General features: G+C 47.7%; 1 protein-coding gene across 11 annotated transcripts in view; it reads left to right on the forward strand.

The window, feature by feature from the left end:
* kcnma1a (potassium large conductance calcium-activated channel, subfamily M, alpha member 1a) overlaps positions 1 to 25098 on the forward strand; it is a 1078085-nt gene that overhangs the window by 678498 nt on the left and 374489 nt on the right. The window contains exon 1 of one of the 11 annotated variants that reach the window (XM_072491605.1): positions 16660 to 17224. The exons of the other annotated variants lie outside the window; for them this stretch is intronic. Coding sequence (XP_072347706.1) covers positions 17011 to 17224 — 214 coding nt within the window. The 5' untranslated portion in view covers positions 16660 to 17010. Of the gene's footprint in view, positions 1 to 16659; positions 17225 to 25098 lie in introns of those variants that run through there. 11 annotated transcript variants of the gene reach the window in all.

Genomic DNA, 25098 nt, shown 5'->3' on the forward strand with positions numbered 1-25098 from the left:
CTGGCCATTATTTATCCATCAGCTAATAAATGATTATTAAATAAATGATGGAAACTTTGAGCTGAATTTTCCAGTTTCTGCGGAACATGCAACTTGCAGGCTGTGCAGTCGGCTTTTCTCACCAGATAATCCAACATTCTGGGCAGAAACAAATTGGCAGGCAAGGTGCGTGCTGTCACCCTGTCAGGGCAGGCCCGGAAAAAGCCGGCAGCCGGAAATCTGTGGGGGGGTAACGATACAATTGGGGAAGCCCATTAATTAGAGTTAAATGTATTGAAATGAGGTTTCCGATCTTGGTGGGAACCTCGTAACGTCACTAGCGGGGTGAGGGGGAATCGGAAAACAAGGTCTCACTGGCAAGGTTCTTATTTTACGAGTCTTGCAATATTTTGTCCCCATGTTGCCGTCTGCAATTATCTCACTGTCGCTTTTGACAGCTTGCCGTGTACAAATTGGATGGCATGTACATTACAACAGCCACTGCACTTCAGGCGTGTCCTTCATCAGCTGTAACACACTTTGGGAAGCTCTCGGCTTGTGAGCGGTGCTATATAAATGCAAATCCTTTTTTTCTTTATCTGGTACATTCAGGCCTGTGCCTAATGTAGGCCGAGGCGAAGGCTGACTAATTTCTCTGACCTGAAGCCATTTCTTCAAATTTAGGCTTTTTAGCTGTTTTAAAGATTTGCCCCAATTTACTTTTGTCATGAGCTTGGTTCCCTTTTTTTATTCACTTCTTCCCTTGTCTCAAACTCCCTGCGCTTTGCTCCATTCTTCAGGGAGAGCGGCTTGGTCACAGCTCCCTCTGAATTCAGCCTCGCTGCTTTAGAGAAGCAAATGGTCACTTCTTGCAAGGGAGGCGATTATCAGAAGTGTCGTGTCAGGCCCAAGCTGCTCGCCGACACCTGGTGGGAGGCAGAGGGTTTGGAAGAAAATTCAAACAAATGAACAGCCTGCATCAGCCTGTGACCCCTGCTTTTGTGAGCCCTCAACAGTCCTGACATCTATCATTACCTGGTGCCCCCACAATAACACGCCTGTCGCTCATCTTTACTTCCAGCAGCCCTCAATGCTAGAATGTCAAGGACAATTGAGGTGTGGCAATCGATGATAAAAGGTGAATGACAACTTTTCGTTATTTGGTAAGGAAAGGAGCCATGAATCTGTTTATAATTTTTGTCCCAGTGGTAATATTGGCAACTGATTTGATACATTGGGCTTAATTTACATGATATTTTATGTGTTCATACAGAAATTGGCAAGAGAAAATTTATCAAATATTTATTACAATAATACCCCTTTAGGCAGCATGGTGGCACAGTGATTAGCACTCCTGCCTCACAACACCGAGGTCCCAGGTTCGATCCCGGTTCTGGGTCACTGTCCGTGTGGAGTTTGCACATTTTCCCCGTGTTTGTGTGGGTTTCGCCCCCACACCCCAAAGATGTGCAGGGTAGGTGGATTGGCCATATCTTTTTATTAAAACAGTAAAAAAATATATACAAGGCCAAACGGTACAAACACTAATTTTGTGTTGGAGAAACAGGGTCCCCTCCTCTCAGGGGAGGGGGGGGGGAGGATGGATACCCTGATTATTAAACAGTTCACAACACATTTCTGCATAAAACAAATAGTACAAGCACTAAACTTTGCGCGAGAGGGACCAGATACCCTCGCCTCTGTACCAACAGAAGGGAAAGGAAGGAGATGGTGCGGAGAGAGGGGAAAAGAGGGTGGTGGGGATGGCGTGAGTTGGGGTGTTGGTGGAGGGGGGTGGGGGCAATAGGACACTGCCTGAACTATCTAAGGAAAAATAAAAGAACATTCAATTATTATGTGCCAGATTCCGGGAGTCCCCCAGAGGGGGTGAGGGGCGACACAGTGTCAGGCACCCCACTACTAAATTGCCCCTTAATTGGAAAAAATGAATTGGGTACTCTAAATTTATAAAGGAAAAAAAGATAATACACCTTTAAGGAACACAGTAAACAATCAAGTGGACAGAAATGTGTTTCCAATCAGGTTGAACTCTAATATGAATGGAGTTATTTGTTATCTGGTTCCTTCCTGCTGATCCTACATTAGCTCACTGATGAGGAACGGATTTCCAAGATAACCCTTGAGCATTTTATTCTAATTCAGCATGTTTAATTGTTTAAAGATGATTTTAAGGGGGACTAAGGAAATTTGGAATGTCAGCTACGACCCTCACCAACTTCTACAGATGCACCATAGAAAGCATTCTTTCTGGTTGTATCACAGCTTGGTATGGAGCCTGCTCTGCCCAAGACCGCAGGAAACTACAAAAGATCGTGAATGTAGCCTAATCCATCACGCAAACCAGCCTCCCATCCATTGACTCTATCTATAATTCCCGCTGCATCAGAAAGGCAGCCAGCATAATTAAGGACCCCACGCACCCTGGACAAACTCTCTTCCACCTTCTCCCATCAGGCAAAAGATACTGAAGTTTGAGGTCACGTACCAACCAACTCAAGAACAGCTTCTTCCCTACCGCCATCAGACTTTTGAATGGACCTACCTCGTATTAAGTTGATCTTTTCTCTACACCTTGCTATAACTGTAACATTATATTCTGCAGTCTCTCCTTCCTTCCCTATGTACGCTATGCATTGTTTGTACAGCATGCAAGAAGCAATATTTTCACACTATACTAATACATGTGACAATAATAAATCAAGTCAAATACCAGAACACGGACGTTATGCCAATGAGGTATGCCTTTCGGGAAAGACTGAATAGCCTGGGGCTTTTTTCTCTAGAAAAGAGAAGGCCGAGGGACAATTAGAGAGAGGTCTTTTGAGATTATGAAAGGATTTGATAGGGGAGACGGGGTGAAGGAGTTTCCACTTGTGGGGAGTCCAGAACGAGGGGTCATAAATGTAAGGTGGTCGCGAATAAATCCAATAAGGAATTCAGGAGAAACTTCTTCACCCAGAGATTGGGTACAATGTGGAACTCGCTGTCACAAGTAGTTGAGACAAATAGCATAGATGCATTTAAATAGAAGTTGGATAAGCGCATAGAAAGATGAATAGGATATGTTGATGAGGTTAGATTACAAAGAGCGGGAGGAAGCTAATGTGGAGCACGAACGTGAGCAATTAGATCAAATGTGCTGAGAGCTGACAGGTGAATTGCTTAACCACCTTGGCTGCAAGTCACAATTCAGGAAAATTGTCAGGATTTGGGGAAATTATTCTGTGTAATTGTATGTGTACAGTTTCAGCTCTGAGATTGCCCCACTAACTACAGCAGCAAACTGGCAGGACTTTGTTCAAGTACTGGGTTTTTGGTGCTCAATGATCCGTTCAGCTGTAAGAATTCTCTTCCCTGCTTCTCCTGCTTAAGCCACCAAAGCTGAAAGCTCCGCAGTTCAATATTTGTTAAAGGAGATGGCGGACCTGAAGGTTACTCCGTCATCACACATGGCGTTGTGCTTGGAATCTGGGGCGAGATTCTCCGACCCCCCGCCGGTTCGGAGAATCGCCGGGGGCTGGCGTGAATCCCGCCCCTGCCGGTTGCTGAATTCTCCGGCACCGGATGTTCGGCAGGGGCAGGAATCGCGCCGCACCGGTTCGCGAGCCCCCTCCCCTCCTCCTGCGATTCTCCGGCCCGCATGGGCTGAAGTCCCGCCGCTAAAAGGCCTGTCCCGCCGGCGTAGATTAAACCTTACCGGCGGGTGGGCTCCGGGGTCCTGGGGGGGGGGGGCACGGGGTGATCTGGCCCCGGGGGGTGCCCCCACGGTGGCCTGGCCCGCGATCGGGGCCCACCGATCCCCGGGCGGGCCTGTGCCGTGGGGGGCACTCTTTTCCTTCCGCTTTTGCCACAGTCTCCACCATGGCGGAGGCGGAAGAGACTCCCTCCACTGCGCATGCGCGGGAATGCCGTCAGCGGCCACTAACGTCCCGCGCATGTGCCGCCTGAAGATGTCATTTCCGCGCCAGCTGGCGGGGCACCAAAGGCCTTTTCCGCCAGCTGGCGGGGCGGAAATCCGTCCGGTGCGGGCCTAGCCCCTTAAGGTTGGGGCTCGGCCCCCAAAGATGCGGAGCATTCTGCACCTTTGGGGCGGCGTGATGCCCGACTGATTTGCGCCGTTTTGGGCGCCAGTCGGCGGACATCGCGCCGATACCAGAGAATTTCGCCCCAGATTTCCTAGTTATTACCATAACCGTTAGTATGGTTCCACAGAAAGATACAGTCACCGATGATGGCTAACATCGTTCTTGCAATGGAACACTCATTACATTCACAGCACGAGTTGTTGACTAGGTGATTGATGCTTTTGGTGGTACCTCCGTGCTAATGTATCACAAAACAATTTTTTCTGTTTGTCATTTGTTGGAGTCATAAACCACTGTTCCACAGGCCAGATGTAGTTTAGAAGCAGCTAACGAGATGGGCGATCATAGCAAGGAGGCCCATTGAAATTACCCAGAAAGTTATGATTAGATAATTGTCCAACGACGTGCAGGTTAGGTGGATTGGCCATGATAAATTGCCCTTAGTGTCCAAAACGTTTGGGAGGGGTTATTGGGTTACAGGGATAGGGTGGAAGTGAGGGCTTAAGTGGGTCGGTGCAGACTCGATGGGCCGAATGGCCTCCTTCTGCATTGTATGTATGTTCTATATAAATTGCATTCGCATGCTTTTGAAAGCTTTTCTGGCATCAAACAGGTACATTTTTATGTTGCAGGTACTGTCCTGTGATTGAACCAGTCAGTTAGTACCAAGTTTATATTTGGCTTTGATTGAAATTGTCAGATCAAAGGAAAAGCTGCGTGCTAAAGGCTCGGTTAGTGCTCCCCTTTCTGCTGTTCAATTTTAAGTGTAGAACGGGAGGGCACATTTTCTTCACTTTACTTAAAATGCTAAGTAAGTTTAAAAACATGCTTAGGAGATCCAACAGACTTAGCAGTCGGGTTCTAATGCATTGCATGGTGTTAAATCCAAACAGTGTGATACTAATTCCTTCAGGAGGTGTCACAGTACTTTGCTCAAGCTGGAGTTCCAGCATTGTACTGCAATTTGAACCTGGCTATCTGGTGGAGTTTCTTAACATAGTGGTGTCAACAAACCTTTAGTGCTGTCATATACACCTCACATTCTTCTGTAACCTGTGTCAGCATAAAGTTAATTCATGGGATTGGATATTGAAACCGTCTCTCTTAATGAGTAAGCAATTTGGACAAATTGAAATGTTTTTTTTTTCAGTAGTGGGAAAAGTTTAAACACTAATATCTTGCCTTTCACAGCTTCAAGTGCGTTCTTGCCAATGAAGTACTTTTAAAGAATAGTCACTGTTATGATGTAGGAAATGTGGCAGCCGATTTGCGCACAGCAAGCTCCCATAAACAACAATGTGACAATGGTCAGTTAGTCTGTTTTAGTGGTATTGATTAAGGAATGAATATCAGCCCGGGTACTGAGGATAACTCCCCTGCTCCTCTTCAGCATGGAGCCATGGGATCTTTAATGCCCAATTTAGAGAGGAGACAGGACCTCTGTTTAACACGCCTTGATAATTGCACTGGAGTGTTAACCCAGCTGTTGGTGCTTGTGAACCCACAACCCTCTAACTCGATGGTGAAGGTGGTATTGATTGAATCATAGCTATCATGTAGTTGGACAATAGTCTTCACTCAGGAATGCATGTTTTATTGAACTGTCTGTTATGAATTTGTGTATGAAATGGTTTGTGCAATGATTTTGGAATCAAGACCTTTTTTTTTTTCTCCCCAGAACACAAAACTGTTTAAAAAGTCAAATTACCCTTCCTCAAAAAAGTCTCCTTGAGAAATGGGTCAACATGTTGTACTTAAATGTAAAGTAACAACAAGAAAAACTTATATATTGCTTTTAACATTACAAACATCCCAAAGTGAACAAAAACAAAATGCCTGAAAAACTCAGCAGGTCTGGCAGTATCTGTAGAGGAAGAAAATTTTTTTTTTTTTTCCAGCATCCGCGGTATTTTTCTTTTCATAGAATCCCTACGGTGCAGAAGGAGGGCATTTGGCCCATCGGCTCTGCACTGACCCTATGAGAGAGCACCCTATCTCGGCCCACTCCCCCACCCTATTCCTGTAACCCCACCTAACCTGCACGTTTTTGGACACTAAGAGGCTATTTAGTATGGCCTATCCGCCTAATCTGCACATCTTTGGAAGCTTTTACCAAAGTGAACAAGTAGGGGTTTGAATTTGGACATCAAGCAGGAATCAGGTGAAGAATTAGGAGATGATCAAAGGTGAGGCTAAAGAAGTGGGTTGGGAAAGAATGTTGAAGATGTGGAGAGCGATGTCATGCAACTGGGGGATTTAGGAAGGGAATTTCCGAATACCAGGCTCTGATGACTGAAAACTGTGTCACCAAAGGAACATTGGAGAGAGGCAAGCATGCAGCCCAGATTAAGAAAAAGATGCAGTAATAGGTTCTTCAGAATTGTAACGGTTGATGTGGGACTGGGGAAACAGTACCACCCACATGATGATGTAAAGGGAGTCACAAGACTTGAAGTCTGCTGGTGGCCTGAATAGATATAGCTCATGGCTTGAACTGAAAAAGCCTACTGTCTTGTACATCTGTACATAGTTATGTACGACAATAAGTAGTTTCTGCTCAGCCTGAACCCCTTAGACAAACACTGTCGTGTTGGGTGTTCTGATGCACAAATGATCCAACATGGCTGTAGATGGTACAACTCTGTTTTATTGTCTAAACAACGGTTACAACTAACTGCTGGCTTGGGTACGTGCTTCACCAGCTAACCTGTGGACCCAGCCCTATCACTATCATAGTGAGGCACTCAGCACATGGTCTATGTCTGAGTGGCACGCTGTGAGCTCTGTGCTCTGAGTTATCTCCTGGTAGAATGAGCAGGAACTGTGGTGTTCCCTGTTTTATAGTGCGTGTGCTCTCACTGGTGATTGGCTGTGATGTTGTGTGTGCTGGTTGGTCCAACTGCCTGTCCATCAGTGTGTGAGATTGCACCATGATATGCTGATGTGGATATCATGACAAACACAACAAGATATAACAAAAAGTAGATTACAAAGGGGAATTTTGGACTGGAGGGTGTGGTTACGGTAGGTTGCAGTTAGATATTGGAAGGAATTGTAAACAATGACAAGAACCTTGAAATCAATTAATTGGGATGGGTCAACAATGACAGTGTGCTAGTTGAGGGGGACTTGTATATGAAAGGATGAGAGTTGGGGATTTCTAGATAAGTTAAGGTATATGTAGGATGGAACTACATTAACTTGTCTAGAACAAGTAGGATATTGACTTGCATGTGGGACAGTGTTGCAAATGCGATAGTGGCAGAGAGTAGTGATCTCTTTCGAGCTGAAATTAGGCAGTTCAGTGATATAAAAATGAAATCCTGCAGATGCTGGAAATCTGAACTAAAAACAGAGAATAGTGGAAGTACTCAGCAAGTCTGGCAGCATCTGGGGAGGGAAAAACAGAGTTAACATTTTGAGTTGAAGCATCCTATTTGACTCAAAGCATGAACTCTGTTTCTCGAACAGGCACCAGAATGTGGCGACTAGGGGCTTTTCACAGTAACTTCATTGAAGCCTACTCGTGACAATAAGCGATTTTCATTTCATTTCATTTTCTCTCCATAGATGCTGCCAGACCGGCTGAATACTTCCAGCATCCTCTGTTTTTGAGTTCAGTGACATACTTAGGGCTTTGGTCTGATTATGGAGCTTGAAGCTGTTTAATTCCAAAACTAAAATCATGTGTTGCTTGCTTCAGCTGAATGACCGAAAGGGAAATGGAATCAACAGTCATGGGATTTTTTTATGCTCACCTGAGAGGAAAGATGGAACCTAAGTTTAACATCTCCTCTGAAAAATGGCTGATATCTCCAACGTATCAGCTTTCCCTCGGTGTTGCACGGTAGTATTTGCCTGGATGAAGTGCTCCAGCCTCTGGAGTGGAAATTGAACCCGCACTCTGATCGCTCAGTGATGATAAACGATTGAGCCACAGTTCACACCTAGGACACCATAATTACTTTTGTACTCTAATGCATTGGTGGGGTGCAAGTGCACATTTTCTATTGGAATTCTGTTAAGCATATAAAATCAATAATAAACATATTACTTTCAACGTGTTAGTAGTAACAAAAGAGGGTAAAATAGTCCAGAGTTTAAAAAAGAAATTTAGAGTACCCAATTCATTTTTTCCAATTAAGGGGCAATTTAGCATGGCCAATCCACCTAGCCTGCACATCTTTGGGGTGTGGGGGCGAAACCCACGCAAACATGGGGAGAATGTGCAAACTCCACACAGACAGTGACCCAGAGCCGGGATCAAACCTGGGACCTCGGCGCCGTGAGGCAACAGGGCTAACCCACTGCGTCACTGTGCTGCCCCTAGTCCAGGGTTTATGGGATCACAAATCTAGAGATTGTGAGTTTGCTTCCCATCACAAATTATTAATTTGATTTGAATGAATCTGGTCATTTGCAACCATGAAGCTGTCTGGTGGTTGTAAAAACCCAACTTGTTCACTCATCTGCCTCAGGAAAAAGAAACTCACTCTCCAGAGATCGCACAAAATCCGGTCTGCCACTACAGTGCCATTTTGTGGCATGGCCAGAGGTGCTGGCTTCCGAATGAGGCATTAAATTGAAGCCCCGTCTTCCCTCTCGGGTGTTATTAAAATATCCCATTGTGCTATTTTAAAGAATAACAGTACGAAGTCTTACAACACCAGGTTAAAGTCCAACAGGTTTGTTTCGATGTCACTAGCTTCGATGTTCACCTGAGGAAGGAGCAGCGCTCCGAAAGCTAGTGACATCGAAACAAACCTGTTGGACTTTAACCTGGTGTTGTAAGACTTTGTACTGTGCTCACCCCAGTCCAACGCCGGCATCTCCACATCAAGAATAACAGGGCAGTTCTGCCTTGGCCAATATTTAATCTTCGGCTGACATCATTGGGAAAACCCTCTCCAGATTCTGGTCATTTATCCCATTTCTGTTTGTGGCAGCTTGCTGTGTGCAGATTGGCTGCCACGTGTCCTACATTACAGCAGTGACAGCACTTCAAAAGAACTGCATCCTAATGTGGTAAGCACGTTAGGAAATCCTGAGATTGTGGAAGACACTATCTAAATATAAATCATTTAGATTCTTACCAGGATCTGGCCTAAGCCATTCAACGCTAAAAACTATTTCAGGTCAACTAAATTGGCAACGAATGCGGCTATGTCGTTCTCATACACACCCAGAGCACAAAAATTTTTTTTAATCGTACCTAGTCCAAGTGCAGCTCATATGTTTGATGGGGTAAAATTTAGTATATCAGAATGTACAGGAGTTTTTTTAATATTTTGACCTTCCTTGTGACAAGCAAAATGATTGCTTGTCATTTTAAATTCATTTTCTGCTTCATTAAGTTTATATTGGAGCTTGGGAGTAGTATATGTGCAACTAAAGTGTTCCAGAAACTGGGTAGTGCGTTACTGCCTTTGGCAGATGGATCCATGTCTGAGTTGCATCACTCTTCTATCCTGGACGAGATCTCAAATTTGGTCGAATGTCCTCACTCTCAGCACCGCTTACCCCACACAGCAAGCACCTCTCCATAATCCCCCAATTATGTCTGTGTTGTTGCATCTCTTCCAGGGACCCAAAAGATCAAGACATACTCTTAAGTTTTTTTTTAAATTCTAGGAAATTAATAGGGATTTCTGAATGCTCACAAATGCTGAGCATTCTGGTAGTGAATGAGCGATTATTAATCTCTTTCTGTTTATTATTTATTTTGAAGTGGGAAGATTAGTGCAGCCTCCAGAGTGCTAAAATGAAGAGATGTGTTGTCCTTTATAGAGGTTGTCTGAGATTATAATCAATTAGCATCTCTTTCACATTCATGATGTGACTGGAATTAAATACCTGACTGAAAATTAAAGCCTAATTCTCCTGTGCAACATTCTAGGACTGAATTGAAAAGAACAAAGATACAAGCTAAAAATGGGATTTCCTTGAGTGCTCACTATTTAAATTAATAACATATTTTTGATCAAACGTTATTTAGCAATGGTGATCATCCAGTAACAATGCCAAGTCTGTTTCTGGGTAGTGAGGCATATACCCTGATTCTCATTGACTTCAAATTTGCTGGGGCTCCTTTATACCGCACTCAGCAAATTTCTGCCTTGATGTTAATATCAACCATTTGCACCTCTGGAGTTTAGCTCTTTTGTTACATGTTTTGACCAAGGCTGTAATGGGGTCAGGAGCAGAACCCAAACTGGGCATCAGTAAGCTGAGTGAGTACCACTTGAAAACTCAGTTAATGACTCCTTCCACCACTTTGCTGGTGATCCAAGTATATACTGATGGGGAGATAATTGGCTGGATTGGATTTCTGCTACTATTTGTGCACAAGACATTCCTGTGCAATTTTCCACATAGAACATAGAACATTACAGTGCAGTACAGGCCCTTCGGCCCTCGATGTTGCGACGACCTGTGAAACCACTCTAAAGCCCATCTACACTATTCCCTTATTGTCCATATGTCTATCCAATGGCCATTTTGATGTCCTTAGTGTTGGCGAGTCCATTACTGTTGCAGGCAGGGCATTCTTACTACTCTCTGAGTAAAGAACGTACCACTGACATCTGTCTTCTATCTATCGCCCTTCAATTTAAATGTATGTCCCCTCGTGCTAGACATCACCATCCGAGGAAAAAGGCTCTCACTGTCCACCCTATCCAATCCTCTGATCATCTTGTATGCCTCAATTAAGTCACCTCTTAACCTTCTTCTCTCTAACGAAAACAGCCTCAAGTCCCTCAGCCTTTCCTCATAAGATCTTCCCTCCATACCAGGCAACATTCTGGTAAATCTCCTCTGCACCCATTCCAATGCTTCCACATCCTTCCTCTAATGTGGCGACCAGAATTGCATGCAATACTCCAAATGCGGCCGCACCAGAGTGTTGTACAGCTGCAACATGACCTCATGGCTCCGAAACTCAATCCCTCTACCAATAAAAGCTAACATACCGTACGCCTTCTTAACAACCCTCTCAACCTGGGTGGCAACTTTCTGGGATCTATGTACATGGACACCGAGATCTCTCTGCTCATCCACACTGCCAAGAATCTTACCATTAGCCCAGTACTCTGTCTTCCTGTTATTCCTTCCAAAATGAATCACCTCACACTTTTCTGCATTAAACTCCATTTGCCACCTCTCAGCCGAGCGCTGCAGCTTATCTATGTCCCTCTGTAACTTGTAACATCCTTCCGCACTGTCCACAACTCCACCGACTTTAGTGTCGACTGGACTCCAGTTACTGGGTAGTGCAGGGTTTTAGTTGTACTGGAACAGCTTGGCTAGGGGCATGGCTAGATTTGGAGCACAACTCTTTAGTACAACTACTGGAAGTTTATCCGGGCCCACAGCATTTGCAGTATCCAGTGCCTTTAGACTTTTTTTGATGTCACATGGAGTGAACCAAATTGGCTGAAGGCTGACATCTGTGATGCTGGAGACCTCAGGAGGAGATCAGGATGGATCATCCGCTTGACAATTCTGGTTAAAATGGTTGCAAGTACTCCGGTTTTGTCTTTTGCTCTGATGTGGGGATGGGGATAGTTCTGGAGCCTCCTCCTTCAGTGAGTTGTTTAATTGTCTGCCAACATACACAACTGGATGTGGCAAAACTGTAGAGCTTAGATCTGATCCATTGATTGTGGGACCTCTTAACTCTGTTTATTCCAAGCTGCATCCACTGTTTGGCATGCAAGTAGTCTGTACTGTAGCTTCACCAGGTTGACACCTCATTATTAGGTGTACCTTGTGCTGCTCCTGGCACCCCTCCTATACTCTTCATTGAACGAAGGTTGATTCCCGGGACGTGCTGATAATGGTAGAGTGGGCGATATGCCGAGCCATGAGGTGACATAGAATGGTTGAATACAATTCTGCTGCTGCCTATGACTACAGGACCTCATGGATGCCATCGCTTGAGTTGCTAGACCTGTTTTCCATATACCCTATTTAGCACAGTGTCAGTGCCACGCACCCCGATGGAGGGTATCCTCAATGTGAAGATGGACTTTAACTCCACAAAGAGTCCCCCACCCAGAGTAAATGCTGTGCACTTTCCGCTTCAGTACTTCTTCCAGTTGGTGTTCAACATGGAAGAGTAATGATTCGTCAGCTGAGTTGGAGATGGGGAAGGTGGTAAATGGTAATCAGCAGGATATTTCCCTGTCCACGTTTGACTTGGTACCATGAGACCTCATGGGATCCAGAGTTAATGATGAGGGCTCCCAGGCCAACACTCTGCCAACTGCATATCACAGTGCTGCCACCTCTGGTGGGTCTGTTTTGCTGGTGGGGCATGACATACCCTGGGGTGATTATGGTGGTGCCTGCAACATTATCTGTAAGGCATAATGCGGTGAATATGGCTATGTCAGGCTGTGGGACAGCTCTCCCAATTTTGGCACAAGCCTCCGGCTGTTAGCAAAGGAGGACTTTGAAAGGTCGGCAAGATTGGGTTTGTCGTTTACATAGAACATACTGTGCAGAAGGAGGCCATTCGGCCCATCGAGTCTGCACCGACCCACTTAAGCCCTCACTTCCACCCTATACCCATAACCCAATAACCCCTCCTAAATGTTTTGGATACTAAGGGCAATTTAGCATGGCCAAACCACCTAACCTACATGTCTTTGGACTGTGGGAGGAAACCGGAGCACCTGGAGGAAACCCACGCAGACACGGGGAGAACGTGCAGACTCCGCACAGACAGTGACCCAGCAGGAAATCGAACCTGGGACCCTGGCGCTGTGAAACCACAGTGCTATCCACTGTGCTACCGTGCTGCCCACCATTGTTTCCAGTGTCTTGGTTGATGCCAAATGGTCTGTCTGATTTCATTGCTTTTAGACTTTGTAGTGGCTTGATACAACTGAATGGCTTGCAAGGCCATTTTAGAGTGCATTTAAGAGGAAACCACATTGCGGTACTTGTCTAAACGAATGAACAGTGCAGTAACGTTCTGAATTCCGTAATTCCATAGCTAACCTTTACCGATGTCAGTCATGCTGGGGCAGCACGGTAGCATTGTGGATAGCACAATTGCTTCACAGCTCCAGGGTCCCAGGTTCGATTCCGGCTTGGGTCACTGTCTGTGCGGAGTCTGCACATCCTCCCCGTGTGTGCGTGGGTTTCCTCCGGGTCCTCCGGTTTCCTCCCACAGTCCAAAGATGTGCAGGTTAGGTGGGTTGGCCATGATAAATTGCCCTTAGTGTCCAAAATTGCCCTTAGTGTTGGGTGGGGTTACTGGGTTATGGGGATAGGGTGGAGGTGTTGACCTTGGGTAGGGTGCTCTTTCCAAGAGCCAGTGCAGACTCGATGGGCCGAATGGCCTCCTTCAGCACGGTAAATTCTATGCTGAATAGCACAATGTGCACGTAACTTTTAAGGAGAAGAATTGAGCCGACCAAAGCACTCGAAAGATCTTCCATATTTTAAATATCAACAGAAAATGTTGGAAGTCCTGAGCAGGTCAGGCAGCATCTGTGGAGAGAGAAACTGAGTTAATGGTTCAAATCTGTGACCTTTCATCAGAACTGGGAAAAGTTAGCGATGTAACAGGTTTAGAGCAAGAGTTGGCTGGCAAAAGGACAATAGGAAATCCTGTGATAGGGTGGAAGACAGGAGAGATTTAATGGCACACGAGTTCATCTTCCAGGGCAAAGGGAATAGTGATGGGGCAAGAAAAGAAACCAATAACAAAAGATGTGCCTGGAGAACATTTGCTTTCACTCTGCAATACAGTGCACCGTCTCCGTTTCGTGGCGAGCAGGATCAGGGTGGAAGTCCCTTGGGTAAGAGTGTTACTTACATTTCTTTCGATTGCCAGCGGTGTCCAACTCCAGGCCTCACTGCCACCCGTTGGCCACGAAGTTACATGCACCAGTCTGTGATAGGACTATTTAAATGAGGTTTAGACATTGAAATAACAAAGACCTCATGTTAACCAGTCCATGGCAGTGAGCATTAATGATGGTTTTAACAGCAATCTGGTGGTTTATTTTAGTAATGTTAGCTCTCTGCTGCTCCAAAAACCCTTTCCACACCTCGTTGCCCAGAGTTACAAATCAAATATTTCTAAAATACTCAATTATATCTTTGAGCTGCTTTTAAGTGCTTGGTTTGTGGACCAGTTTCACAGCACAGCCATTGTGGGTTGTTAATATTTGGAGTATCACAACTGGCTGAACATAAGCTGCAGAGCTGATTTTCATCACATTATCTTGTCCTGATTTCAAATCTGGGATTGCAGAGCTGCAGATTTTAAACCCGTTTTTGTGCGGCAAATATTTACTTAGACTGGAAATCCATTGAAGAATTTTCCCAGCAAGGAAATCATTATGCAGAAGAGAGCAATTTGCCGATTTTAATCTGTTTCAAATGCCACAAGCTACGTTGGGCAGGATTCTCCAAAGCTGCGGCAGAATGTCCACGCCGCCGTAAACACCGTTCCGACGACTAATTCTGGCCCCTATAGGGGCCCAGCATGGCGCTGGAGCAGTTTGCGCCGCTCCAGCTGCAGATCCCGGCGCGAATTGTGCGCCGCAGGATCCGCTCATGCGCAGTTGCACCGGCGCCAACGAGGACATGTGCAGCGGCCCCCTTCACCGCGCCGGCCCCAACGCAACATGGCGCAGGACTACAGAGGCCGGCGCGTAGGAAAGGAGGCCCCTAGCCACAGGGGCTGACCCGTTGAGAGGTGGGCCCCGATCGTGAGCCAGGCCACATCGGACCCCCCCCCCCCCAAAACACTGCCACCCGACCCTTACACGCCGAGGTCCCGCCGGCCCAGAGCAAGTTAGAACGGCGCCGCGGGACTTGGCTCTTTTCTTACGGCCGTTCAGCCCATCCGGGTCGGAGAATCGGCGGGCCGGCCGCATAGAGCGGCCCACGACCGGCGCCGCGCCAACCATGCCAGCGCCTATGGCGCCGATTCTCCGCTCTGCGGGGAATCGCGTGCCGGCGTCGGGGCGGCATGGCCCGTTGACGGGGATTCTCCGGCCCGGCCCAGTGCTGGGAGAATCCCGCCCGTTATTTTCACCAAAGTTACAAGATTGGAATCCTTATGCTTTCGTGTTTGGTGCATGAAAGCCCAGATGACATTAGGAGTCCCACAGGTTTCAGTGTTGTGTTGATATTGAATGGGAATTTGAAGAAGAATTGTGTTCGTTTAAGTAACTCAACCATTTCGTCTTCAGTGATGATAACTAAATGTTATAGTTTGGCAATATGGGAGGTTTGGCAATCCTAAGATATGAAGCTCCTTCATTCCATAACCTTTACCAGCCAGGCTGCTAAACTACAAAAGCTCAACATGGTCACATTTGTGAAAGTTGTGCTTTCAGCACTATGATTTCAAACCTTTTTGGATATCTTTCAAAGAGAATGTTTAAACCCACAGAAGAATTCAGACCGAAGCCAGTACTGGCTGCTTGAAGCCCTTTCATGTCATTTGATGAGCGAGCCACATGTAGAGTATTCCTGGGGGACGTTCAGGAAGTGATTCTCCGAAATGTAAATCTTTGTACAGATGGGCAATACTCTGACCTCTGGCTTCAGGACCATTGGTTCCAAAATAAATGTGAACAAAGTCCTTGTCCAAATGACCAAAGTTTTTTCCCTCACAATATGTGTCATTTTCCTGTGATGACAACATTTGATGTCATTCTGTCTAAGTGTGTGTAGAGCCTTGTCGGGTTTTTCTCAGGGCTCACTCTTCTCCTTCCGTTTCCTGAGTTCATTGAGAGAATTTTCATCGTACTCAAGTTGTCTGGTTTATGGAGAAACTGTTGGCACTAAAATTGTGCAAAGCCATGTTTGAAAATGCCAGATTTTGTAGACTGAAATCATCGCTTTATAGGTGCACCGTTAGAAAGCATTTAAAGATTATATTGGGTTCATTAATTTTTAAAATGGTAGCTGATTTGTAATTGCACAAGAAACTCTGCAAATTAAATCTGACAGCTGTTTGCAAGAGACGACTGAAAATAGCCAGTAACCAGACAACAGCATCAGGTCTGTGGAGTTGTGATTAAGTTAGGATTATTTTTTTTTTCATTTAGCCTGATCTAAATCCCTGAAGAGTTGGATGATTGCAAGAGCTCTCGCTGCTTTGCACAGTTCAGTGTAAATAAGGACTGGTAGCGCTCAAGTCGCCACAGGTACACAATGAAAAATCAGCCATGAAACACCTCCTGAGGACTTGGTGTAAATAGTATAGAGTAACAAAGTGCAAAATTCTGCATGAGGCTCCAGCTGCAGATGGGAATAGCAAGCTGCAGAAGCAGCAGGTCTGTTCTTTACAGTCAAGGGGTGATTCTCCTGGGTGAATCGAAAAGGAGCTTATGTTGTAATATCCTGATGGAAAATGGCTTTTAAAGCTTTGCTGTATCAAGGATCATAGCTGCAGCTGTGGGAGGTCCCTGCATCTCATTGTCCTGTGTCGTTCTATTTGTTTCTGGCTGAACACAGCTGGCTGTCTCTGAAGTGTGCTGTGGGTGAACAAGTGTGTTATTTGGTTCCTCGATTCTGTAGGCGCAGTGCCGGAATTAAGTTCACTCTAACCTAGCGATGGAAAACATCATCAGTCGCAGGAGGGAAGGAACTATGTTTCCTACATTACAAGAGTGACTACACTTCAAAAGTACTTTGTTGGCTGGTAAAGGACTTTGGGTCAGGGAAGGCACTTTCATCTTTAAGAAGGAGCTTTGTTGATCAGATTCAATGGAAGTGGACACATTTTAATAATGAGCAGTGGGTGAAACAGTTGAATGCACAGAGAGGTGATTTAGCACCAGGAAACTTCAGAAACTGGGCACTCACTTTGAAATGTCGAGGAATCTGCAGGAAGAGCAGGAACGTGACACACGGTAGCTCTTTGGAATCAGCTGGTGAAACGTTGCAAATCATGATTCCAAGTAAAATTTTAGTCTACCGTGCCCCCAATGGATCTACAAGGACAGAGACGTTGCAAAGCACCAGGAGACGCAAGAAGTCACTGGGAGACCTTTTCCGAAACGGGTACCGTGTCAGAACTGGTCACAGTCACAACACGGACAAAGAGGAGCAAGACAGCTTCCGACACACTGTGGCCTCCTGCTACCATGTTGTGTACTACTGGGGTAAGAACCCTCTGCACCCAGGGTATTGGGGCCATTACTCCGAAAGCGCATCCTACGTTTAACTCTAACCTACCTCTCCATTTTTAAGCTGCCATTAATGCAGTTACATCAGTTCTGGGGCGGGATTCTCCAGCCGCGCCTGCCCGGCGACCGGAAATTCCCGCCCGAAGTCAGTGGACCTTTACGTGGTCCGGGTCCCACCCGTGGCGATCTTGCAGCCGGTGGGGGTGGGGGAAGAATCCAGCCCCTGGTTTTATTTGATTTCGAAGGGCCTGCATTTGCCCATATCCAAAAGCAGACATCATTTAATCAGAACCCTGCTAAACCTGGGGTCTGACCTTGAATTTTAACAGCTGAATTTTAGTCCAGATCATTTTCACTATGATTTCTAAAACCTTGTTAATGAAATAAAACCTTGGTCTTTCCTTTCTGTGGTATTTCTGATAGTTTTCAGTTGATGTATACCATTAGCTTGATTAAACGTTGAAATAACAGACATTGATGACCAACTCCAATTAATTTTGAAAGGATTTGGTTTTTTCCTGGCAGACACAGGACTTCAGGTTTCTGATTATTTTAATTTCGCTCTGATGATTTGATTGCTCCCTCAATAGTGATTTTGTTCAGTAATGCTGGCGCCGTGACACTCCATTTTACTTTCTGAATGCATGGGGTAAGATCTCTGCATCATGCATTCATTAATTGTTCCAAGACAAAACACCAATAGTCAAATGTTCCTGGTCTGTGAAGACAGCATTATTGATGAATAATACTGATACAAAATGTATTGGGCACGATTCTCCAAAATGGAGACTAAGTGTTCACAACGGCGTGAAACGGGCGCGAAGACTACTGATTCTGGCCCCACAGGGGGCCAGCACAGCGCTGGAGCGGTTCGTGCCGCTCCAGTCTCCCTTCCCGGCGCCAAATAGGTGCCGCCCCAACCCGTGCATGCACAGTTGGGCCGCGCCAACGCGTGCATGCGCAGGGGACTTCTTTAGCGCGCCGGCCCCGACGCAACATGGCGTGTGGATTCAGGGGCCGGCCGCGCAACAAAGTAAGCCGGGGGGTGGGGGAGGCCGGCCCGACGATCGGTGGGCTCCGATCGCAGGCCAGACCCCATCGGAGGCCCCCCCCGGAGACGAAGCCCACCTGCCCCCCACAGGGCGCCCCCCCCCCCCCCCCCGACCCTTCGCGCAGAGTTCCCGCCGGCAGCGACCAGGGGTGAACGACACCGGCGGGACTCTGCTTTATCCGCTCGGCCCATCTGGCCCGGAGAATCTGCAGCCCTGCCGCGGCCCGCGACCGGCGCCGCGCCAAACGCGCCGGCGCAAATGGCACCGATTCTCCGCACCTTGGAGAATCGCGCACTGGCGTCGCGGCAGCGCGCCGCTGTTGTGGCGATTCTCTGGCCTGGTGCGGGGCTGGGAGAATCACGCCCATTATCTCCCTCATTGCTAATGAGCCAGAAGAAATCTTTGCTGCATCCCTGGCCTGTGCTCAATACAATGTGAGGCTTCAAAAAGCGAATGTTGGGCGAATCTGCTTCCAGGGTTCAGTAACCTGAGAACATAGATTTAATGGAATTTTTGTAAGATGGAGAGGGAAGGAGAACTGTTTTTTAAACTAAATTTAGAGTACCCAATTCAAGGGCAATTGAGCGTGGCCAATCCACCTAGCCTGCACATCTTTGGGTCGTGGGGGCAAAACCCACGCATACACGGGGAGAATGCGCAAACTCCACACGGACAGTGACCCAGAGCCGGGATCGAACCTGGGACCTCGGCGCCATGAGGCAGCAGTGCTAACCACTGCACCACCGTGCTGCTCCGAATGGTTTTTATATAGTCTGCTGTTATTATCTGAAATGCACTGCCTGGAAGGGCGGTGAAAGCAGATTCAACATTTTAAAAGGGAATTGGATGAAAGGCCAGAATGTTCAGGGTTACGCGAGAAAGAGCAGGGAATTGGATAGTTCTGTCAAAGAAATGTCGTAAGCATTGTGGACCAAATGATCGGTTCCTGTGCTGCGTAACTCTACGATCCATGGAAAATTCCAGTGAGCATGATTGCAACAAAAACTGAATAAGGAGTGAGTTGTATGGATAAATGAACAATTCTTATTGCTAATTAGGAATAAAGCGTCATAATTACCTGAGGTACATCAGCATATCGACTGCGCATTTATTGCATTTAGCTGTTTTTAAGTTCTGAAGAACATTTTTGCAGTGTGTTCTTTTTAAGATAATAGAGATTTTGATGAATTGGGTTACTTGGCCTATGTTTTATTTATTATGCTCCACAATCGATAACACATTTCTCTTCAGCTGGCCGAGATGGATAGTATGGGTCTCAAACCTCTGCTATCTGTGCTACTGCCCAATTACCTGAAATAACAGGCAATTTGAACACTGCACATCGATTCTCTAGTTCTGCTCCCTTCCACGAATTGCCCAGTCTCGCCACTGAAACAAGAGAGCCCATCTCTAAAAGATGGCTTTTCCTTTGACGCCCCAAAACTAAACACATTTGACCAATCGAATTGTACAGAATCAAGTGCCAGTCAATCTATAACTCATGCTCATCATCTGGTCTCATCACTCAGCCACAGACTTGCAAAATGTGCTTGATGTGATAAATAAATGCATCGAACAGCATTTATGTGAGGTGGGAAAATATCCAGAGTGATTAGAATGTGGAACTTGATATTGCAACGCGTAGTTGAGGTTACTAGTTTGGATATATTTAAGGGGAAGCTAGAAGAGTGATGCCACACCTGCCCAATCCAGTTTTCTTTAAACGTGTGCATTGATTATCAAGCCAGGCAATAGCTTACACAGAGGTCGAATGGAGTTTTCTGAGCCCTCCACTGAATTTTGTCAGGGGGCAGCCTGAATGATGTGAGTCATTGATTAGGGTGCACCACAGCTGCAGCTTGGGTTCCCTGCAAGGTGCCACTTGTGCTGATTTGCTGCACAAAGGCCTTGTCTGGAGCAGAAAGGGCTGAGGAGCGCCCAATGTTGGCATGGCAGGTGTAAGCCAGGTGGGATACCTGCTGGTTCCATTGCTGCTGCCACGGTGGTCTTAGCCACACAGGCTGGTGTGATGAGAGGCGAACAGCAGGTGGATTGACAAGGTCCTTGAGTAGCGGCAGGCTTGGATTGATGATAATCGTCTCAAGGGGCTTTCTTGTTGCAAACCCCCTCCTGATGTGAGGGGCGGGATGTCGCTCAGGACTGGGAGGAAGGAGAGTTGAATTTAATGGAGGGTACCTGAGATAATGCATATTGTTGTGTTGAGCTGTGGATCTATCCCAGTTTAAAATAGTTACACTTTTAAACGTGCTATTGGAGCAATCTTATTTCACTACAGTGTAGAAAGTGAGCTAACATAGCAGGATAAACATACTTGTATTTATTCTGGGACAGGCTAAAGCACTTTGGTTTTCTACAATGAATGAATGAATATTTCTTGGAGAGTAAACAGGTAAAATGTGACTTTTTGTTCATAGAGAAAGGAGAGGAAGGATTTCAGTTTATCATAGTAATGAAAGTACCTGATGAAATTTGCCTTGTATTTGCAATGAAAATAGTGGTTCGCCCATGGTGGGGAAGTCAATTCTCTCATCAGTATGTCACAGAATGCCTGATAAATAATGTGCAAAAAAAGTCTTTTGTGAAGATTCAGTCCTTTTCCTTTGATTTGTTGGCATCCATTGGCTAAAACCATCATTTGACATCTATGTAGCATACTTGGGGGAAGGTTTCAGTATTGTAAACTGATAGGGAAGGGGCGATGATGCCCATTGAGGACCAACTAACTAAGCTCAGATATGATTTGTCATAAATTTAGGTCAACATTGAAATCTACCCAGTTCTCCCATTCCTTACCGCATTGAGTAAATATATTATAGTTAACTAGCTATGGGGAGACTCATCGATCCTCTGAACTGGGTGTGTAAAGAAAATAACGTTTGTTGGTTGAGAGTATTACATAGAATTCTGTCAAATCTTTGATAGACATTCCTCCCCTTCACATTAGTTGATTTCCAATCTCTTTCCATCATGCCTTTTGGTGAATTTGTTGTAATATCCCCCACAGGACTTACTGGGTTTGAATGATTATCTTCCCTGTGGTTTTCGCAGAGTAAGAGCTCCCCCGCTGAGGGACAGGGGAACTCCATTTAGCATTATTGTAGCACAATCAATCACTCACGAGGTGAGAAGAGATGAAGTCAATCGATGGCTTTATTACGCAGACTTGTTCCCCAGCAGCTCGGTTACAGAATGCGGCTGCTGGGAGAACCCGGGTTCTTATACTCCGCCTTACTGGGTGGAGCCAGCAGGCAGCAGATCCAGTCAGACCCAGTGCCTGTCCACCAATAGCCTCTCTGCATCACTGGGTACCGTACTACCCCTAATACATACCATCACATTCACCCCTTGTTAAAAAGGAACCCGGCGGGGTGGTGGGTCGCATGGTGGTAGGGGTTTACAAGGTCGGTAGTGGGATTCCATTAACACAGTGGCTATGCATCGATATCAATGGTTAACTATTTACAATGCCGCTTTTACTAGGCTGCTGAATTATTTACAGATCTTGCTTTGTCACGCAGATTCAATGAGTCGAGTGGGTGCCCTGGTCGTCCTTGCCGATCGTCTCAGCTCCGGTGGTGGTGCAGGCGCTGGCTCGGGCACTGTTGTTTCTGGAAGCGTCGCGATGTTTGTTCCTGTTTCACTACTCCTGGGCGGGCACGGGAGGAGGATCGATCCACATGGGAAGGGAGCGGCTGTGTGGTGCGCCGGCGGGAGGGAGGGGGTGATTGGTGTTGGGGGGGGGGGTGTGGGGAGCTCTGGCGGGTGCCAGGTCCCGCAGGGGGACCGTGTCCTGGCGGCCGTCGGGGTATGCCACGTAGGCGCATTGTGGGTTCGCATGGAGAAGATGAACCTTCTCGACCAATGGGTCCGATCTGTGCGCCCACACATGCTTTCGGAGCAAGGTGGGTCCTGGGGCTGCCAGCCAGGTCGGAAGTGACGTTCCGGAGGAGGACTTCCTAGGGAAGACAAGGAGGCGCTCGTGAGGCGTTTGATTAGTTGTGGTACACAGCAGCGACCGGATGGAGTGGAGGGCATCCGGGAGGACTTCCTGCCAACGGGAAACTGGGAGACCTCTGGACCGTAGGGCCAGTAGGACGGTCTTCCAGACCGTACCGTTCTCCCTCGCTACCTGACCGTTCCCCCGGGGGTTGTAACTGGTCGTCCTGCTCGAGGCGATGCCCTGGCTGAGCAGGAATTGACGCAGTTCATCGCTCATGAAGGAGGACCCCCTATCACTATGGATGTATGCGGGGAACCCGAACAGTGTAAAGATGGTGCAGAGGGCTTTAATGACTGTGGCCGCGGTCATGTCGGGGCAGGGGATGGCGAAAGGAAAACGGGAGTATTCGTCAACCACGTTTAGGATGTACGTGTTGCAGTCGGTGGAGGGGAGGGGGCCTTTGAAGTCCAGACTGAGGCGCTCAAAGGGACGGGAAGCCTTTATCAGGTGCGCTCTATCTGGCCTGAAAAAGTGCGGCTTGCACTCTGCGCAGATTTGGCAGTTCCTGGTGGCTGTTTGGACCTTCTCGACGGAGTTGGGGAGGTTGCGGGTCTTCACGAAATGGTAGAACTGAGTGACCCCCGGGTGGCAGAGGTCCTCGTGGAGGGCTTGGAGACGGTCCACTTGTGCGTTGGCACATGTGCCACGGGATAGGGCATCGGACGGCTCGTTCAGCTTTCCGGGACGATACAAGATATCATAATTATATGTGGAGAGTTCAATCCTCCACCGCAAGATCTTGTCGTTCTTGATCTTGCCCCGCTGCGCATTATCGAACATAAAGGCTACCGACCGTTGGTCAGTGAGGAGTGTGAATCTCCTACTGGCCAGGTAATGCCTCCAATGCCGCACAGCTTCTACTATGGCCTGGGCTTCCTTTTCCACTGAGGAGTGGTGGATTTCTGAAGCGTGGAGGGTACGGGAGAAAAAGGCCACGGGTCTGCCCGCTTGGTTGAGAGTGGCTGCCAGAGCTACGTCGGATGCGTTGCTCTCGACTTGGAAGGGGAGGGACTCGTCGATTGCGTGCATCGTGGCCTTTGCGATATCCGCTTTGATGCGGCTGAAGGCCTGGCGGGCCTCTGTCGACAGGGGAAAGACGGTGGACTGAATTAACGGGCAGGCCTTGTCCGCGTAGTTGGGGACCCACTGGGCGTAATAAGAGAAGAAGCCCAGGCAGCGTTTCAGGGCTTTGGAACAGTGAGGGAGGGGGAACTCCATAAGGGGGCGCATGCGTTCAGGGCCTATCACTCCATTACGCACTACGTAGCGAAGGATGGCTAGACGGTCGGTGCTAAACACGCATTTTTCCCTGTTGTAGGTGAGGTTCAGGGCGTTAGCGGTCTGGAGGAATTTGCGGAGGTTGGTGTCGTCCTGCTGGTCATGGCCACAGATGGTTACGTTGTCGAGGTACGGGAACGTGGCCCGTAAACCGTGCTGGTCAACCATTCGGTCCATCTCCCATTGGAAGACCGAGACTCCGTTAGTGACGCCGAATGCAACCCTTAAAAAGTGGTAGAGCCGCCCGTCTGCTTCGAAGGCAGTGTACTTGCAGTCGCTCGGTTTGATGGCTTGACTATAGTCTACGAACATCCTGTGCTTCTCCCCGGTCTTTACAACTACCACCTGAGCTCTCCAGGGACTATTGCTGGCCTGGATTATGCCTTCCTTCAGCAGCCGCTGGACTTCAGACCGGATAAATGTTCGGTCCTGGGCGCTGTACCATCGGGTAGATTGAAAGAAAACAGCGTCTTACCGTATCCGGATGGATAAAACTTTCCATGCTCCCAGAGTCGATCAGACATGGCGTTTCGTACCCATTAACCAGCACCGTCGTCGTTGCCGTTTGGAGCATCCGGGGCCGCGACTGGTCCAGGGTCACCGAAGCCAGTCGCGATGGTTGCATCGGGGCGTTTTCTTCAGGCCCCGTGGAGCCGTCCATGCTGGGGTCCTTGGCTGTCAGCCAAGATGGTGGTGTCCACGGATCGCACGCGGTCGGGGGCGGACAAAATGGCCGCGCCCATGAATCGCTTACGTGGCCGGAGCGTCACAAGATGGCGGCGCCCATCCCCCCCCGCATGGCGTTCGGGACCCAAAATGGCGACGCCCGTTGGCTGCACATGGATCGTTGGGAGGGTTGAGTCTGCGGTTCCAGTTCTCCCTCGGAGATTGCGGCGACCCCCCGGGACTGGCACACAGCTGAATAATGCCTCTTCTTTCCGCAACTTTTACAGATGGCTGAGCGGGCCGAGCAGCGCTGCCGGGGGTGTTTCGACTGCCCGCAAAAATAGCAGCGGGGCCCCCCCGGGTGGTCTGGTGCTCTGGCCATGCAGGCTTGCGGGGGGATGGGGGTTGCCGGGGAGTCGGTCGCGGCGGGGTTCCACGGAGCTCAAGGGGCTGCCGCGCGGTCGGGGGCGTAAGCGCAGGCATTCTGCGAGGCCACATCGAGGGAGGCCGCAAGGGCCCGTGCCTCCATGAGCCCCAGTGAGTCTCATCTCCAGCAGTCGCTGGCGAATTTGGGATGAGGTCATACCTGCTATGAAAGCATCCCTGATTCGGAGTTCCGTATGTTCGTTAGCCGTCACTGGTGGGCAGTTGCAGCTCCTTCCCAATATTAGCAGCGCGCTGTAGAACTAGTCCAGCGATTCTCCGGGGATTTGCCGTCTCATCGCGAGTTGGTGGCGTGCGTAGACCTGGTTTACAGGCCGAATGTAGATCCCTCTCAGCATGGTGAGCGCCGTCGGGAAATCCTCCTCGTCTTCGATGAGCGTGTAGATCTC

This window comes from Scyliorhinus torazame, chromosome 28, assembly GCF_047496885.1.
Source record: "Scyliorhinus torazame isolate Kashiwa2021f chromosome 28, sScyTor2.1, whole genome shotgun sequence".
NCBI lineage: Eukaryota > Metazoa > Chordata > Chondrichthyes > Carcharhiniformes > Scyliorhinidae > Scyliorhinus > Scyliorhinus torazame.